The 20,308-nt window shown below is 45.7% G+C and overlaps 1 protein-coding gene across 2 annotated transcripts in view; it reads right to left on the minus strand.

The window, feature by feature from the left end:
* Positions 1-20,308, minus strand: part of LOC104327969 (fibronectin type-III domain-containing protein 3a) — a 50,919-nt gene that overhangs the window by 19,783 nt on the left and 10,828 nt on the right. Inside the window, exons 3-6 of one of the 2 annotated variants that reach the window (XM_075435180.1) lie at positions 12,375-12,510; positions 7,713-7,788; positions 6,435-6,511; positions 1,132-1,366 (exon numbers count right to left, since the gene is read on the minus strand). In XM_075435180.1, the coding sequence (XP_075291295.1) occupies positions 1,132-1,366; positions 6,435-6,511; positions 7,713-7,788; positions 12,375-12,470 (484 nt within the window). In that variant the 5' untranslated portion in view covers positions 12,471-12,510. Of the gene's footprint in view, positions 1-1,131; positions 1,367-6,434; positions 6,512-7,712; positions 7,789-12,374; positions 12,514-20,308 lie in introns of both variants that reach the window. The other variant, XM_075435179.1, reaches the window with a different exon arrangement.

Consider the following 20,308-nt stretch of genomic DNA (forward strand, 5'->3'; position numbering starts at 1 on the left):
TTCTTGTTTTGAAATGTTGTCAATGTTAGTGAAATGCTACAGCAAGGCATACAAAATATCTGCAAGCCAATTTCCATTTTTCTTATTTAACCCATATCCAAATGGTTGATTCTTCCTTTTTTTCCTTTTCCTTAAACATTATTTTTCATCACTTGCTGAGTGTAGCGTTTGGGCTTTTTTTTCTTTTTTTTTTTTTTTTTTCCCAGTGTAATTCTTCAGGCCTTTCTCTTGTCAGCTGCTCAAGATCACGCCTTAAAGTCGCCTTTCTTCCCTGATGCAGCCGTACAGTCACATTTTCAAAAAAGCATAAGCAAATTTCGGACCCAAACTTACTTTTTACACCATAGCTTGGGTGCTACTGAATATTTACCTTAGACATGAGCCGATACAGCTTAATTACCAGTTTAAGCTTGAGAGAGAGAGAGAGATGGTGACTGGTCTTACGCAGTCTAATTTCTTTCTGTGCTAAATGCTTGTTTACACAGTAAGGCTTACAGCCTGGTTTAATTCAGCAGCGATCCCAGTCCTCCACTGAAGTACGGCTTCATCCAATTTTTAAATGCAGAGTGGACTTGCACTTCACCCTCCAACAGGGATTAATATGGGTTTTTGGTCTATGTATGTTATTTTTACTTTCTTGCCAGTTGTGTTTGGACTCTGTCTAGCCAAAAAAATACATTCATGGATCAAATGAAATGCATTTTCAAGAAAACTTCACGTCAAGGCTGTGACAAAACACAGCGGTTTTGGAGAGCACAGTTACTAGACAAAGGCAGAAGCAATGATTGTGGCACTTACAGTAACAAAAGTAAGCATCCATGAAAAACACACACAGTAGTAGAACACTTATAAGTTACTGCTTTGCATTAAATTCTCAAAAACAGAACAGCGGAAGATTTAAACTGTATACGCTCATCCTTTGCACACGCAGAGTGCCTGCAGACCAGGCTCCACGATGCACGGGTGTATTTTAAGATGCCCCCTAAACCCAGGTATGGCTCAGGGCGTCTCCTAACTAGCACCACCACCACGGAACGTGACACAGAGCTCCCGACAGACGTCGGCTGCCTCAGGGCGGATGCACCCAGCGAGCAGGCCCCCTCGGGTACGTCACCATCATCGCGCCCTCACCTTGCTCTTGAAAGACGTGTGGCGGTGGATGCTGGTGAATGAACTGCGGTGGCAGCTCTCCCGTCCCAGGCACCGGCGGGTACACTGGGTGAGGCGGGTGGGGAAGCAAAGCGTGGTGATGATGCATGTAATGTGGCACGTGGGGAGGAGGAGGAGGAGGAGGATGCATGGAAGGATGGAATTCAGCCGAGTGTGGCAACACCACCACTTTACGAACTCCGTTTTCTTCCACCACCTGTCATGCAACATAAGAAACGAAACATCAGTACGAAACCGATCTTGTAAATATTGTACATTTAATAAAGCATCTCTGTGCTTGAGGTTATACCCACAGTCTGACAGTCAGGGATGTACACACCACACTGAACCCCAGGGGAAGCCCAGCGCGTGTCACTGGAAGCAACCGGAGTTTGAGGCAGCCGGTTTTAAGAGGCTGAGCCTCACACACCAAAGTGCTAAGCAACCTATAATTTATGAATAACACATATCTTCTTTTAAACAAGTAACGTGAGTTGACCAGGGTGCAATTCCCCGTCTACCTGCAATTACAGTGTTAGACCCCATCACAGAATCACAGAATGGTCGGGGTTGGAAGGGACCTCTGTGGGTCACCCAGCCCAACCCCCTGCCCAAGCAGGGTCACCCAGAGCAGGCTGCACAGGACCTTGTCCAGGCGGGGCTGGAATATCTCCAGAGAAGGAGACTCCACAGCCTCCCTGGGCAGCCTGGGCCAGGGCTCCGTCACCCTCAGAGGGAAGAAGTTCTTCCTCGGGTTCAGATGGAACTTCCTCTGCTTCAGTTTGTGCCCATTGCCCCTTGTCCTGTCGCTGGGCACCACTGGAAAGAGTCTGGCCCCGTCCTCCTGACCCCCACCCTGCAGATATTTAGAGGCATTTCTAAGGTCCCCTCTCAGCCTTCTCTTCTCCAGGCTGAACAAGCCCAGCTCCCTCAGCCTCTCCTCGTAGGAGAGATGCCCCAGTCCCTTCATCATCCTCGTAGCCCTCCGCTGGACTCTCTCCAGTAGCTCCTCATCTTTCTTGAGCTGGGGAGCCCAGCACTGGACACAGCACTGCAGATGGGGCCTCCCCAGGGCATAGTAGAGGGGGAGGAGAACCTCCCTCGCCCTGCTGCCCACACTCCTCTAAATGCATCCCAGGATCCCACTGGCCTTCTTGGCACCCAGGGCACGCTGCTGGCTCATGGTCACCCTGTCGTCCACCGTCCTGACCAACCGCGCTGCCGTTCGCAGCAGCCGCTGCCGCCCGGTTCGTGGCACACGGCTGCGTACACACTCGCAGCCTATGGCAAGCCCAAAGCGTTACAAGTCGGCTCTGCCGTCTCCTGCTGCGATCCAACCCGAATGTCACGGTATTTCATGTTGGCCACAGGCTAAGAGAACTCGGACAAGGAACCTGTCTGTGCTCGGAGCTCTGGGAGAAAAAGATGCTGAGACAGTGCGTGCGTATGTACGTGCACGCACACTTTAAGCTTGTGTCCTACACTGGCGATGCACAGGCTCCTTCTGGAGTCTAATTCTGCCAACGTGGAATACATTAATATCTCAATGTATTGCTTCTCCTACAGTGAATTTAAAAAACATGAAGGTTTTATACAATAACACTTCTCTAAATCTGAAAACTGAGAAGAGGCTTTGGACAGGACACAGGTTGTAGAAGACAAGGTCAAGAAATAACACCAGAGCAGGATCCACAAGAAGACACATTAAACAACGATGACACTGAAGCAGAACCATGTCCAGTTCAGCCTCATCTTTACGACACCTGGAGCAGGCAACCCGAGGCCGAGGTTCCCCGGGTCGGGCGCGCGGTACAGACAGGGGACACGGGCACTGCCGCGCTGCCGCTCTGCGGTTACAGTCGGCTTCGCTTATCTGAGGGATGAAGTTTCCAGCACCTGGAGTTCTGCTGGGGCCAAAGGCTTCCGAGCTGGCCACCGGAGAAATCACCCGGTCACACTCCAGCTTGTTGCTTCTGCCACAATACAGACGTCCACTGGCATAAAATTCAGGGTGTATCTAACGTGAAGAATGACTCAGAAGCAAACTAGATTGTATTAAATTCTATTTCAAGGCAGACAACAAATCAATGGTTCTCTCCCCCACACAAAAAAAAAAACAAGAAGGTATGAGTAATGTAATTGGGAGAGAAAAAAAGCTGATGATAGAAAAAATGTTCAATATTAAAGGCAAACTGACACTTCAAAATTAACCAAGTCTCAGCAGGAAAACCAGGTATTTTTCTTAGACTGGTTTAAAATTAGTCTGCAGCTTTACGCTTCCTTCCTTCTACATCAGTCATCTCCTCCGAGCTGCATTTCAAAACGCAGATCATAAAGGCTGTTAGGCAGGGCCCTGCAGTGCTTTAGTGTACACAGAGCTGGATCACGTCGGCAGCAGAAAGTACCACCGGCGGGTGCAGGCGAGGGGCGCGTTCCAGCTGCGGGCTGGCACACCAAGCTGAGATGCAAAAAAATGCCTTTTTTTAATGCAATCTGTACAGTAAATTATACAAAACAAACTGCTCTTAGAAGATTTCAACTTATTTACACAGCCCTCTGTTTCTAAAAGTGTACACAACCGGTATCTTCAGGCATTTAAAGAAAGCACTTGCACAAAGCCAGGCCATATCTTTTATCCCGTTATTTCCTCCAAGATCCCCTCTCCAAGCGTGTTTAGTTTCGCTGTAAGAAATCACTGCAGCGTTTCCTAGTTGGCCAAGAAGGCATTACGGATGTTGAAATATTGCTTATGCCAAAAGTACATTTTGAAAAGCTCCCCAGCAAAAGACAGAGCGAACTAACAAGAAATTCTTCTTCTGCAGGGAAAGAGACTGCGTCCACTCACAAACTGCCACGACCAAGTTCAGCTGTGAGACCTCGGGGCCAGCTGCGTTATTAGCGATTCTGCACAGGCTTTAAATAGAAGAAAAAACTTGCAAGGAGAAGTTGCTTCAGACTGAGCTTACAGGGAATACACTTTGTTCTAGAAACAACGTGGGGGGCTTTTTGGTTCATCAACGGAACTAAATACACCACTTGAATCACCCTACGTTGCGTAATATAACACATGCTGTAAGATCCACAAGTCAAAACCCATGGCAAATTCTGACAGCTCTGTTAACTCTATTTTATGTACACATTAAGCAAGAACACATGGCAGAGTTTCGGGTGGAAGGGATACATTAACATAGTAAGACTTTGACATGATTTTACAGTCTGAAGTTGCTGCATCCCCACTATCCGCTGCTGAATCGCCCATTCCACTCGGGGAGACACCAGCAGAACTTGTCTCGGGGCTCTGCCAGACCGTTTTGGGCACCGCAAGTCCAAGTCTCACCTGCTGACAAGAACTGCGTACATAACTCAAGCTCTGATTTAAAGTTGGTTTCAAACTTGTCTATCCTGGTCATAATGACCGAGGGAAAACGAAACAAACCAACCCCCCCCAGCTTCCTGCGACAGCAAACACAGAGCAAATGTATTTTTCAGCTTGTACACCTCAGCGTTTGCCAGTGCTTTGCATACTGTTTGCCCTGAGCACTGGATTTCATACTGATGCCTAAATTATCTGGGTGATCTTTCCTCAGGCTCTGCATGAAAGTACCTCCTGACAACAGCAGGAGCACAAACTACAGAGGCAGCTGTATGCAAAAAGACAGCCGCCTGGGGAACTCAAGAACACACAGCTACAAGGTTTTCAAACCCACTCAGGAAACTCCTTATTTCGAACATCACTAGAAAACGACAAACCTCGTCTGTGCTGCTTAAACTTTGTCTTGTATTACTTCCTTTTAAAAATACACTAATTTAAAAGTAGATCAAACTGGTAATTTCAGCCATCTCTGGTAACAGCTCAGCTGCCACGCGCAGGTCCGATCTGCTCTGATGTAACACCGCCGAGGAGTGGAAAATCAGCGAGAATGGAAAAGCAAAGCTGGGAGAGAAGCCCAGAGTCCTGCTCGTCTCACAGGCTCAAGCACCAGCATTAACACTCCTCTTCGCTCTCCTGCTGAAACAGGAGAGTGTTTTGCTGGCTGTTAACGAGATCAGAGCTGGTAAACTTTGATAAACAGAGTTATGTTAGAATAGAAAAATTCCAATTATGAGAAAAGATTAAAGAGAAATATCTTATGTAGTCCAGGAAAAAATTAAAAAAAAGACCTAAGGGATGAAAGAGAGAATGCTGCTGGTACATGCCCTGTATAACCTCCATGTAAGAAACACGAGTCTCATATCCAGAGCACGCGTGAGACACGTTCCAGCGGGCTGCTGCCCCCACTCTGCTCCCACCAGCCTGTCCCCAGCAGAGCTAAGCACCGACTGTAGCCACCAGTCCTCTGACACGTGCCAGGCTGCACTCAACTGCCACCGCTTGCACGACCCAGGCGCCTACTCTCACCTTGAAAACAGAACTGAAGAAAAATCAAGATGTGGATCCTGTTAATGGAGCTCAGACAGCCAATTCAGAGCCATCTACTATCTTACTAAAAGTAATCTTTTACTGCCTAGTAGCATTATAAAAGAAAACCTGAAGACTACATCAAAGGGAGGTGATTCTGCCCCTTTACTCTGCTCTCGTGAGACCCCACCCGGAGTCCTGCATCCAGCTCTGGGGACCCAACATAAGAAGGACGTGGATGTGTTGGAGCGGAGCCAGAGGAGGCCACGAAGATGATCTGAGGGCTGGAGCACCTCTGCTACGAGGACAGGCTGAGGGAGTTGGGGCTGTTCAGCCTGGAGAAGAGAAGGCTCCAGGGTGACCTTAGAGCAGCTGCCAGTGCCTGAAGGGGCCGACAGGAAGGATGGAGAGGGGCTTTGCACAAGGGTGTGTAGGGATAGGACAAGGGGGAACGGCTCTGAACTAAAAGAGGGCAGATTGAGATGAGATATTAGGAAGAATTTCTTCCCCATGAGGGTGGTGAGGCCCTGGCCCAGGCTGCCCAGAGAAGCTGTGGCTGCCCCCTCCCTGGCAGTGCTCAAGGCCAGGTTGGATGGAGCTCTGAGCACCCTGGGCTGGTGGAAGATGCCCCTGCTCATGGCAGGGGGTTGGAGCCAGGTGAGCTTTAAGGTCGCTTCCAACCCTTTCCATTCTATGATTCTATGACTGTAAATTTTACCAAGCAAACAGAAGGTGATAGAGCCTACAAGAAAGTCAAAGAGTTGACAAGTTCAATGGAAAAAAATACAAGAAATGCTTTTACCAGCTGTTCCAGGTAAAATAATCCATCGCCTCACTGTTAAAATGCCACAAACATACTGAAATATAAGAGTAAATTAAAGTTTACCTGAGATACGTAACCGGGAGGCACAAATATAGGTGGCATAGACCCATTGGGGGACATCATGGGAACGTGGGCTGGACCTGTGGAGGAACAAGGCAGCGCTTTTCACCACAGCAGGCTGTCACTGACGCCGGGCACCTTTCGCAAACGCTTCGGTGCCCGAAAAGCCAGCAGCTGCATCCAACTCTGTATTTATGGAGCTACTTTCAGACAAGGATATTTAGAAGCAAGGCTTAAACTATCCAATTAAACAATCAGGACTGCGAGTTTAAAAAATGAGGAAGTGACTGTACAAAGTTTTCATCACGAAAAATAATACAATTTATGTCACTGATGGATAACTGATTTTCACATTCAAAATACACATTCAGTATGATTTAACAGCTTTCAGGAAGCATCCAGAATTGTAGGTAATATTGCTGAATGCAAGTATGGCTGTACCTTTGTTCTACAAAATGCACAGATTAGATTTATCTCAAACACTACACTTATACAGCCAGCAGTGTTTCTTTAATTGCACAAGAATTAGCACAGATAAATCTCAGTTCTTCTTTTGTAACAGAGTTAAGTCCGTAGCAAAGCATTGGCACTATAGTAATAATGACAGCTGGACCACCAACTTTTTTTTAAAACAAACAAACCCAATATATTATTTTTTTCACGTTGAGCTGACAGAAAGTATTCCTGTCCAGGATCTGATGACTGCAGAACGGACACATTTTATATAATATAATTTGAAATTGTGAAAAGTATTACAAAAACAGAAATAGTGATAAATTCAACTTGACTTACAGGCGGGATTTTGACCCAACTCAGCCGTGCAGTTCGGTCACCTACCCGGAGGGTGACGTGCAGTCTGCAGGCGCACAGGGAGGGCAGCGCTGCCCCCCCCCTGCCAGCTGCCTGCTATCGCCACCGCCTTACAGCAAAGCGAGGTCACACGGCGCCCACTGAAGTTGTTTAGCTAATGTGGACTAAATCCCACATCAACTCATGAGTTAAGATTCCGAGAAGGCAGTTACTCAAGGGTCACCACAAAAACAGCCGAGATGCCAGGCCTTTTTCAATTAGCAGCAAAGTCTGCAGAGATGCAGGGAATCTTGGCAATTATTCCCCGGTGCTGTCTCATTTGTGCTTTAAGTAAAAACTGAAAAATTTGATTTATTACCTTGTAGAACACAGGAAAACACACATGGCATTACAGAAACAACTGCTGGCAGTAATTCTGTGATATGTGCAGCATCAAAATATTTGGATTCAGTACTTCAGTCTTTCCTTTACCTTGGATACACTGAATGTGTCCATCTTCAGTTGTGATTGTGAATGTTTCACCTGGGTTCACCTGCACCAGAATAACCTGTAGAAAACAAAACACAAAAGAGGTTTGGGGGGATTTTTTTTTTTTTACTTTTAGAAATTCTGCATTTTGCAGTGAGATTCTACTGTATGGTGTAGACACGGGCCTAATTCTTCAGTAAAAGGGGGGGGTCTGGCTGTGTAAGAACCATGCTGTTACACAGTCCAAACTCCCCCCTAGCACATGAAGAAGGAAGGTCAATGTAAAAACTGAAATAAAATGTATTTGTAAAACTAGCTCTGCAACTCAAAAAGCGTAATTTTCATTCATTCAAATTTTATAAAATACTTTTACACTGCTCGTGGAATGACAACTGTATCAGGTAGATGGGTGCTGAAGCCATCACCTAGTCATCTAACTCACGGTACGACTTAATGACCTTAACGAATACGCCTGTCTGTTTTGTGCTGTGACACCTGCGGTGATGGAGCTCCATAAACTCCCCAGGCACCCGCACCACAGCTTCACTGGCCTCATCACCACAGCTTTTATCATCTAATTTCAACGTTCCCTGCTTCGGCCTGAACCCTTACTCCACGTCTTTGCCACCAAGGAAATAACGAATAAAGCACCAATAAAAGAAAACACTGTTCTCTGTGATTTAGATGCCATACCCTGTATATAAATCCTTTGGGGATTTTTATCTGCATTTTTTTGGAAACAGTGCCACGTTGATGACTTCCACTTGCAGTCTTTATCCATCCCTCGGCAGACCTTCTTCTAAAGGACCACTGCTAAACCAGTCATTCCTTACCATAAGCTGACTGCTTTGCCCAAACATACTACTTTGTACTTGCTGCTAATTTTCTACGTTACCTCTCTAGTAATCTAAATCATTTCAGGCTTCCAAGCTGCTTGCAATTCCTCCCATTTCACGTGAGCTGCAGATTTACTAAGCACACCTCAATTCTATTATATTGGTCATTAATAAAAAGATCACTGAAAAGAGTGAGACTTAAAAAAAATAAATTCTTGTAGTCCCTCATTCACCCTTTGCAGTGTGACCAACACCACTGACTACTCCTTTCCAAAGAGTCTGCCAAGCAGCTTACGCTGGCGTTAACCAACACACATTTCTCCAGCTAACGCATAAGAGAATAAGCTCAAACGCACCCGGGTTCCCTGAAGTCACAGCTTACGTCTCCCACTTTTCTCTCCCTCTACCAGCGTGCACAAAGAGACAGAGGCTTACACAGACCTGTTACACTTACACTGCTGTGAAGCAAGACTCAAAGGAGCAGCTTCTGCATACTGCCATATTGATCTCAGCTTTTATTTCAACTGGGGATGCAGAAGCATATCTGAACACTGACCTTGCACCACTGAGTTCACAGTACAGGAGAATTTTACTTTAGGTAGAGGAGTTGCTTCTGGACATCAGTAAAACACCACGAAGCCCTGAAAAGGCCATCTAGCCAGTCAGCAGTATTTATTAAGGTTCCATGAGAAGGACAGACAGACAATCCTTTTAAAAATGGTATAATTAAAATGCTGAAACCTCAGCAGATCTGTCATTTCAGTATATAAGTAAATTTACAGCTTAAACTCTACTGAATTTCTAGGAGTAAAGAGAGAGAAGCGATGTTAACTGTCTAAAGAAAACGGACAGTAATGGGCCGGGGATCGGCCAGAGCACAAAGAACCAGGACAGAGGAGGTCTGCTGCGAACGGCGGCTGCTGGGGACGGACGCTGGCAGGGGCCAGGACTCCACAGGCAGGTATTAAACCTCACAGCACATCTCCTCTTCGAGGGCAGGAGAGGGATCCTTTTAGAAATTCAGAGCCTCTGAACACGCCACATCCTCGCAACAGGTCTCCATTAACCGAAGTTCTCACAAAGAGTTCAGGAACCTATGAAGTGAGCTCGGGAGAAGGATCACGAGCCAGTGGTGGAATCGCAGGGCTGCAGAGCCGTTCAGAGACTGGAATTTCAGGAATGCACGGGGCAATGTCTTACAGGAATGACTCACTGTAATTAATGAAGCAAATGCAGTTCCAGCTACCTTCCACAAGCAAAATTTCCAGGAAGCTCGAGTGCTAATCTAAGCCAAGTTTGAGGACAGACCAGTGAGAGGAGTCACCCTAACGTCAGCACCTTCGGGTGTCCCACGTAACCCTTTCAGAACTGGTGGGAGCAAGCTATTCCAAGCCACTGGTCAGCGTTTTGCCTTTATCCTCACACACGTTCCATTGTTTTTTCAGAACAAGAAACCCTTCCAGAAAACTTCCACCTTCTACTTTATGTGAAATGAAACCAATGAACTGGATGCTGCATCTGACTGTTCGAAGTGACTGGCCAAACAGCACAAGTTTTATTCCTGAAAACAAAAACACTCTGCAATACTCTATCACTAGCCTATCCTCGACGGCACCAGCAGCAAAATAATTTAAAAAGCCATCTGCATTAATTAAGCTTCTAAGTTAATACCCTGTTTAAAAGCAAACTTTCCAATGCGAGACTGTGGCTCAGAAGCTTCTCCTCTCTTGGGAAAAGTGCCACAAACAAGAGCAGCAAGAGGATTTGTTCGGCAGCTGAAGGATGGCACCACGACACAGATACACTAGAACGAGGAATGCTGGCACATCAACACAAAATCACGTTCCCGGTCCCACAAAGATTTTCACTGGACAGACTTGTTCGTTACTTCCAATATAATTCACTTACAAGTCTTGGGGACTACCAGTCTCCAAAGTCTACTCTTCAAATGCCGTTCTCCCACGCATCGCCCAGATCCAACTCCTCTTTCTTTTTTAACCTCACCTGATTGCAAACAGTCTCTGCTACGTTCCAAAAATTTCAATGACTCTCACCTCCTTTTGGGCCATTCAAAACACACGAGCGTTCTATACACTGATCCATACCAAGACATGGTATGCAAATACAGCTATGCAGATTGTCACCAATTACATCTGCTTGATTGCTTTTCTCTGTGTAACATGAAACACTGCTTACTGAACAACCTCACAGCTGGTCAGTGTCTAAAATGTCACGCTGCTAAAGCCAGAACTTGAGAACTACCTTCGACACTCTATAGCTTCACCTATTTCAAAACACAGTCACTGGACTTATGTTTCCAAGGTTTGAGGGGGAAAAAAGCAGAGTAGACTTTTTTTGTTAAATAAAGGCTATTTTTACAAGCAAGCATACTACAATCCTTCCCCATTTCTAACAACTACAAAGTAAAGGATATTTCAGTTAAAACTTCCCAGCATTGATGGTCTATCAGACCCTCAACAATTCGTGATTATTTTGTTGTACCCTGTTTATCCACTGTACACTCAGACATGCCAAGGTCTTCACTGTTACCCTTCATAATCACTTCATACGACAGTTCTCCTCCGGAAACTTTTACACAACTTTTCCTTCTGGATTAACCCTTTACTTCCTATTTTAATTACTGTCAGCTATTTGAAGTTATATGCTGATCAGGTTCAAGCAATGGGCAGTTTTGTCCCTTGCTTCAATAAAATGATTATTTAACGCCAGGCACATAAAGCCCTCAAATTTATGTTTTGTTATCACGGAATCCTCGAACAGCCCAGGTTGGAAGGGACCTTGGGACATCATCTGATTCCAGCTTTCCCGGGAAAGCCTACAGGAGATTATCTAGCACCCTGTCCCATTGCAGCCAGCCAAAAACCAGTCACTTGGCTATTTGAAACAAACCAACCCACCTTTTCTCTCCGACCAGGATCTGTCACGTTTGTAGCTGCTAGGGCAAGGGGAAGATGCTTCTTCAATTCACATCCAGTGTTAAACCCTCAGGATGCTTACAATATTTCTGAGTGCACTGAAAGTCTACCTCCAAATGATGGGAAGACACCTCAGCATTTACAGTACACGGCACTCGGCTTCCACTGCCAAACAGTAAATTCACTTCAAGTTTACTGACAACTCATACAAGAAGTTTGTGCTTCAAAGTGTTTTGCTTTCACTTTTGTCTGTATTTCTAATCATATTAGGTCCTTCTGAAGCGTTGTGTCCAATAAAATTCTGAAGTTTCAACTAAATATACTCAGGTTTCACCACTGCACTGTAATTACTAATGAAGATACTTAATATCAGGAAGCCAAGGTCTTTCCTCTCATGTCCCTGCAACAGACTTCTTGGTTTAGAGCACTGCAACCACTTGCTAATATTGATTATTTCACCTGAGCTTTAAGCAGAGCTTTCAAAACCTTAGTGCTTTATTAAAACCACATATTGTACTTTTCCTTTTCTTCTTTCATTTTTTAGTTTAATTTTAAAGCACTTACATGCGTATAACAAACACCCCTTTTAATTCACAATATTTTCACATTTCTACTACGTTAACATTGAGTGATTTTCTCCCTCTCTGTACTTGCTTTTCCATTTTACTGATGGCATCAGCGCTGAGAACCACATGCTTTCCTAACTTTGCAAATCGGTATCATGGTTGCTTTATTTCAAGCCTCCTCCTCTTTCAGCCGTCGTACAAGTTGTACGACAAACAGCTTTTCCTGTCTGTTCTATTTTCCACAGCATGTCTGAATGTCAGCCTCCCTACTACCACCGCTGGCACGGTTCTACACGACGTGTACAGAAGTGCAACGGATTTACTTGCCTGTTGTATGCTGTCCCCATTAACCATATGAGGTAGAAGTGGCACTTCATTCAGGATAGGCGTAGCTTCTAACGGAGGCGGCTGGTCGGCCATCATGTCTGAAAACCTCTCATGGACAACTGCTCACACGAACCACCTGCTGCAACAAAAAGCAAGCGTCAGTATTAGGTGTCTCTCTCCTCTCCCCCAGAGAATTCTCTACTCCATTTGCCAAACTTGGTACCAATGGTTCAGAAGAAAAATACGGCAGTGCCTTCAGGACACTTTTTTTTTCTTCTCCACAAAACAATCACTTGCACCATGCTATTAATTGAATCCTTTAATGACAGCAAGTCGAGAATGTTTGAAAACCCAGTAGGAAAATATCATCAGACTTCAACACTCCACAACTCTCCCCAAAGATTTTCAAATAAATTGACTTTAATTGGAGACAAAAGTTACTGCAAACCACCCACTTCCAGCTTCATTGCACGCTTCAAACCTTGTGTAAATCGATGGTCTCAAAAGTATGGAGGGGATCACACCTCAGTACATACCTGAGGCCTTCCCAATGGAGTACACCCAAGGAGTCCGATGTACTACCCTACTTTTCAGCTTTTAAGCAATATATTTCCTTCTTCCAAAAATACGCTCTTTAAATACGTATCATGCATCTTCAACCTGACACGCCACAGATGATGACATCAGTACGGGATGCAATCAGACAGCAGCATAAATTACCCTTACGCAGCACTTTATTCTTAAATTTGTACTAAAATTTCTAAATTGTTTGTACTCCAGAATGTGAGTTTTAGGTCAAATTAGTCCCACCCTACTTGCACATTTCAGTCCCTGTGGTGACCAAATAATCCCCCACACCGAGCAATTTCTCCCGTGCGGCCACACATCATCAATCCACGAGTCAGACACGGTGACAACAAAGCTTGAGGCAACACAAGAGAGCAGAGCACTTTGCACAAAAGTCTTTAACCGAGTGCCACGGAGAATCGCATATGGAAAAGTGCTGCGTAGGTTTGGGCTTCTACTGTGAAATCTGTAATTACAGTAAGTCAAAATACAATCCAAACGTCAGTGAATTTTCAGGGTGTATTTAATTCAGCACCCATAAAAAGCACAAGATAACAGGATACAGGAAATGCTGACATTTCCTTCTCCCGTCCCATCACCTCCTATGAACTCAGACAGAAGACAAAACGCAGTTAGGACAGACCAACTCATTAGACTAAAAACAAAAAGGAAAAAATAAAACCAAAACCCATCTCCCACTCCCAAATCTGTGCATGGACCAAGTCAATCTACAGACAACTGCCAAATCCTTGTTGGGGTCTCTACACGCGGAATGGAAATGACGGCGGGCGGGGGAAGGACTTTTCTTCTGGCGTTACCTCATTTTGTTCAGCAAGGTTCTGGAATACAAGCGGAGATTGCACGGATTTCCCCTCTATTCCCATTACAAGGTAAAGAGGTTGGTAGCATCCCCTGGTAAAAACCACGTTCTTTCTTGTCTGCAAAAGCACGTCATCAAAGCAACCGACAGAATCGCACAGCCACGAAACGCAGCATACCAAAATACCCACGACTGCCGAAGAAACCAGCTCGCCCTGCATGCGAATGGCCTCCCGGCTCTGCTCCAGCCACAATTTTGAGAGGCCAAATAGGACTGCACAGGGGCAAGGGCTAGACACGACCTCCACAGTCTAAACTTGGATTAGGTTTGTCCTAAATATACTTAACTACCTAAGCATATTATTTATTTCCTGAAGAAAATAATCTTCCATCCTATCTGTCAGATTTTGCATTACCTCTGCCAAGGAAACAAACTCGCCTGATTGCACACAGCTCTTCCACTTCAAAACCCTGACTGGCAGCGTTACCGTGCAGGTACGTTAAAACTAAGGCAGAAGTTTCTTCCACTACACCTCTCCCATTTTTAGAGGTTTGACCTAAGTCTTAAGAGCCATAATAGGAATTCAGCATACATAGGCAGACTGACAATACTTTATTTAAAATATGTGTATAATCTCAATTTCTTTCAGGTAAGAACCTCAAAGATGTCAGAAATTCGCACTCAACATAAAGGGGAAAACCCTTTACCAAAAAGCAACTGCATCTGCAATCAAATGTTGATCTAACCAAAACAAGCAGCTGTAGAAAAACGAGTTCTGAAACAAGTCCCAATAGCACCTGCAGTTTTAAATAAACGTTCAAAGTTTCTGTCCTAGTCTCCTGTGCTGGCTGAGGATAATTCTCAGAGGCTTTGTCCACGTTAGTGATCAGCTCAGGGTGTTTCGCACAGACGGTAGAGTGAAGCCCTGACATCCACATGGTTTTTAGAATCCTGAATCTGTTGCCTGGTGGGTAGTACTTACATTTACACCTACACACACACACACATTCTACTCACTGAGTGCTGTAACTCCACATTTTTCAGAGGAAGAACTTCACACCTGAAGCACTAGGACACAAATGTTTTTACACAGTTCATGACAATCTCCAAAAACAGCAAATACAATTTCACGTCTTGGGAGGAATCTCCATACGGTCAGAGAAAATAGAAGTACTCGCATAAACGAAACCCTTTTAATAACTCTTGGGCAGTTTCGCCTGGCTGAGAACGCCAGCCCCGTACCGTACAGCTGGGCTCCGACGGCTGCAAGCGGCACAGCACCAACGACAGAGGAACGTCCCGCTGCGTACTGACGGGCTTGGCAAAACCCAAGATTTCTGGCTTTTAGAGCACAGCTTCCTTCCTTGAAAATACCGATGAGAGAGCAGCAGAAGACACTGATGCTCTCAAAGGTACCAGCTCTGCTGGTAAGTGAGCATGGGACTCAGCACCCCCCCCTCCCCCCAGTAACAGGTAGACCTTTTCAAGGGAAATCAAGCACTCCCACCGAACAGGGTGCCAATGGGTTTGCCTCCCCAAAGTCTCCATTTCACCCAAGGAAGCAGGTGGTATGTGGATAAATGAAAAGAGAATTCCTGAAAAGTTCTTACATACTCAGCACAATTTCCTGAAAAACAAAACAAAGAAATAGAGATCTGTCTTGAAAAGCCATTACCCACACCCTCCGATGGCTCGCCCAGCAGCAAGGACTCCAGCCCCGCCGGCCTGCCGCTCAGCCCCACGGCTCTCCCCACCGAGGGCTGCGGCACGCCAAGCAGACAGCGCCTTCTGAAGACCAGGTGGAGGGCAGCGAGGAGATCCGAGGAACCTGAACCCACCTCCATCCCCAGTCCTGCGGTCCAAGTCCCACCGAGGCTCACAGCTGTCCTCAAACGCCGCCACTGACGCCAGGCATTCTCAGAACCCTCGGTTTTACCCCAAACCAAGTTAGCTTGGATGGACAAACCCAGCTGGGGAGCTGTACGTGGCCCAAAAAGGAACTACCCACCCAGAGGCAGAACTGCCTCCAAAAGCTTCTCGGGTCCCCTAAAGTAAGAGTTTGGTTGACCCGATGCTGGGTAACAGAGGCTCAGACTGCTGTTGCCAGGGTCTGATCTTCGCAGCTAGATGTTTCACGTTTATCATCACTGCTAACCATCCAAGTGGTCAGGTCAAAAAAGAAGAAGAAAGCGTTTGCGCTATTCAATGACATTAAAGATGAGCTAACAGACAAAATTGTAAACTGTAGACTAAAAATAAACAAGAAAAATCCCACCCGCAAGCGTTAAAGACTAAATTTTGTAGTTTTCAGAGTTGCAAAGGAACATGCTGAGAATTAGTGACTCATTATATATGAATCAATATAAGAATTTGTAAAGGTATCTTGTAGAGCTTTGTCACCATGCAGTGGAGATTTCTGAGTCAGTATGGAATGAAATAGATTAATTTTTAGAACGGTTACATTTGTCAAGGGTACTTCTGGTCCAATTCATTTTTTTACAGTGGTTTCTATTAGACATCAACTAAAGGTCAATCCCAAAGCTTGTCTGAGCTGAAGGATGAATCCAGCTATATCATGTAGCATGATAGCCATTAAAAAAAAGAATTGGCACTTGTCTCACAAACAAACCTTCAGAAGCACTGTTTTAGCAAAGCTGGAAGAAGTAATAGTGGATATCGCATTTCCAAATTAACAGAAAGCTACACCAGAAATAGCTTGAGCTACTGCTTTCAAAGACTAGTTGTTCGGGACACACGCATCTAAAAAACGGAAATATTTTGTCATTTATTTTACAACATAAAAAATTTAAAATGTTTTAAACCAAATAAAACCGGTTCACGTTTTAAAAATGTACCCCGAGAAGTGTCCTGAGTAATTCAAGACTGTGTTAATGTAACGTGGTTAATCATGTTAAGATTATGTTAATCACGCTAACCATATTAAAAAAAAAGGCAATATTTTCCACTGACGGTCTCGCACTACAAAGGCTTCTAAGAAAAACACAAAGCCTTCATGACTAGCCTTCCAGCAAACAATTACCGCATACAGCGGCTGTGCCTGACCTCACTTCCTGACATAGTAAAAACGCGGAGACTCTGGAAGAGCGGAACATTGGCCTTCCCTTTTCTCCAGCCCAAATTCTTCTCAAGCAGAGCCGCAGTCGCCCTGGCGCCCGGCCAGCTCCCGAGGATCCGTGCTGAGCGCAGTGTTCATTGATTCAGGCCTGCTCCCGTCTGAAGGCAGCGCCTCGGCCGAGGAAGCTGGGCTCTGACTTCCCAACCCGGCCGCCACGCTCCCCGCACGGAGCTGGGAGAGCGCCGGTCGCTAACAGACATCTGTACGATACGACAGCATCGCACCCTCAGCCTGGAAAACATCGTGGATTCTCAGGAGACACGCTGAAATTAAAATCTAAAGTAGTCTAAAAGAGGTTCAGTCCAAAGGGAAGTAAATACGCAGTTCTGGTGCCTGGGGGCAGCTCCTACTACATGCTTACTACAGCCACTCACAACAGGGCTCACTGCCCGACCAAGCCTCCTCTCGCCAGCGCGGGAAGAGGCAGCTCGGTCACGTCCACCCGGGCGACACGACAGCCACAACTCCACAATCACAGCAGTAACGTCTCGAGGAAAAAGTTACGACTGGAGTAGCTTCCCGGCAGAAACACACCGCTTCTGCGCTATCAGTAACTTGGGAGCAGTCGCCAGTAAACACCAGCACCACCACCACGGCAGTCCTACCGACGCGGTTTCTCTTCAGGCAGTAGCAATGAGTTTGCAGCGATTTATGCGCAGGGCATGTAAAAACAAAGAAAAGTTTGCGTGTTCATTAAATGTGTTTTATAATACCATACAACACAAGAAAAATTTCATCTATGAAAAATTACTTTTTCAAGGGAATTATATCTTTTAATCATATGAATAGAATTATCTATAGATTATCTATCGTGCAAACGTGTAGCAGCATTATGTATTGAACAAGTGTCAGAAATCCTGTTACCTCATAATGAATATTTCCTCCTCTATTAAAAATCTCTGTCCAGAAAGACACCACACACAAACTAAATGGGGGGCGGGGGGAAACACTGGAGATAGAAACGGATCAGCTTCATTCCACCGCCCAGAGCAGAACCTGAACAGATTTTATAAAAGGGGGGGGAAGTTTCTAATCCCACACAGCAGCTGTCACAAAAACTGTATTTTCATTACAGTAAGTGCTGGATTTAATATGAGAAAGTTCCTCCCCAAGGAGGTTATCACTTAAATGGAGACTCTGTTGTTGTTGTTTTTTTAACACAGTATCACACAGAGCTAGAGAGAACAACGTGTCCAGGACCAGAGAGGAAGTCAAGAGGGAGAAATCTATCTTGGCCTTCCTGATTTCTAGGTTCGGTGCCTTACGCAACCCTCCAGCCTGCCTGTAAGCTTGCGTTTATTGCAGGAAGTAAACCACTACAATATTGCTGTTTACTGAAAGCAGTATTGTATAAAAACCTAAAGCCTGAATGATACCTTTTTATATTAACAGAATTACTAATTAGTATTTTTTTATATATGTATCTACTACACTTTTATATAATATATCAATTTTCTGTAAGCAGGGAAAAAAGCCCAGTCTCATTGCAAGCAACATACTTTGTGTCTTTCACATTTGGCAAAAAGTAACGTCTAGAACTGGATCTGTGTACGCACACAATTCTGAACCTCGTGTGCTTTGGTAAAGAAAACGCTGAGACACTGCCATGCCTCAAGCTCCAGCAGATCTCTTGCAAACCGAGACTTGTGAGTGTTTTAAACACGCTCTGCGGTGCGAGTTCCGTTCTGCATCGGCCATCTCCAACGGCTGTCAAACAGCACAGCAGCAGACCCCAACAGAAGTCGCCCCCAACCTCAGGCTAAGGAACGGCCTCGTCGAAAAGATCAGATCATCTTTATGAGTTCTAAAAAATCCTCGCCCCTCCAGATTTGAAATTTATGCCCCACACAATTTTGAGGTAAGAAACATTTCGGAAAAAAGATACAAGCTACCCTCTTCCACCCAAGTTTTTCAAATAAACAGTATTAACAAGGCGTTTAAGATATCATCCCAATCCTAAAATAGCTCTCCTCTGCCACAGGACCACACAGGAGACGTTCTAGGTGGATTGGTTTACTTTCAGCAAGATTAAGGGAATGAGAGACTTCACAGAATCAGGCTTAACAGAAGCTCAGTTACAACTTCAGCTCTGAAGAGACCACCACCGCTCCATAACAGTCATCTGTTCAAAACTAAATATATGTTTTGCTTAAAACGTTGGAAATCATTTCGAATGACACCCGAGTGAATTGGTCGGCACCATCTCGCCCGAAGCTTGGCGTCCGGCCAGAAGGGCGCCGCGACTTTGGTACTGAAAACGCTCTTCATGACCCACCCAACAAACATCCTCAGTCCAACGGCTTTCAATACTCACAGCTGTGAAAAGCCCGGCGGTGTTTTGATCTAGGTATTGCTAGGACCTTGCAATTTTGACCTAGGTGAGGTCTGCGACTCAAGTGAAACAAAAAACACCCAACAAAATGCCCACCCCAGCTCCGCAGACGCACAGCACAAGGTTTCCACGCTCTGTGCCAGGTGTTTTCTTCTAGAAACTCTTCTAAAATCTTCTCTTTTGATCTCTAAAAAAGCAACAATTCCAAAAGCTTTCTCTGCGTCTTCCAGAAAGTTTAACTGTTACTTAAAGAGCTTGCTCCAAAGTAGTGCTAATAGTTTCCACGGTAAAACACAAAAGTGACCGCAAGCCTTTATCACGGATAGTCCTTTGCCCCTCCCAAAGACCACCCGGGGATCAAACACATCAGGCCAGTCGCCGGCAGGACCTTCAGCAGCTTCCCAAAGGCTGTAGAAAGCTGGCTGGCTCCTGGGGCCACCACCAAGAACGACCTTGGAGTGGGACGCCAATGTGTGAATGCTCTGCAGGAGACCGGGGGAAAGCAGCAACCAGCAAACTGGAGAAGGACACCTTTTTTGTCAAGACGATTAAATGATTAATGCCCATCTCTCAGGGTGCTGTGACACTTGACTGCCCACAGAAATTCTCCCTGCAGGAAAAGCAGGATTGAGATGGAAAGCCCTCTGAGAGGGGACCTTAGAAATGCCCATAAATATCTGCAGGGTGGGGGTCAGGAGGGCGGGGCCAGACTCTTTCCAGTGGTGCCCAGGGACAGGACAAGGGGCAATGGGCACAAACTGAGGCACAGGAAGTTCCGTCTGAACCCGAGGAAGAACTTCTTCCCTCTGAGGGTGACAGAGCCCTGGCCCAGGCTGCCCAGGGAGGCTGTGGAGTCTCCTTCTCTGGAGATATTCCAGCCCCGCCTGGACGCGGTGCTGTGCCCCCTGCTCTGGGTGACCCTGCTTGGGCAGGGGGTTGGGCTGGGTGACCCACAGAGGGCCCTGCCAACCCCGACCATGCTGTGATTCTGTACTATGGCCACCAAAGAGCCCTAAGACCACAGAGAAACAGCAGATACAACATACTACGCCACACGGGAACTCGGGCATAAGTCATAA

The sequence above is a fragment of the Opisthocomus hoazin genome, chromosome 14 (genome assembly GCF_030867145.1).
Source record: "Opisthocomus hoazin isolate bOpiHoa1 chromosome 14, bOpiHoa1.hap1, whole genome shotgun sequence".
Taxonomy (NCBI): domain Eukaryota; kingdom Metazoa; phylum Chordata; class Aves; order Opisthocomiformes; family Opisthocomidae; genus Opisthocomus; species Opisthocomus hoazin.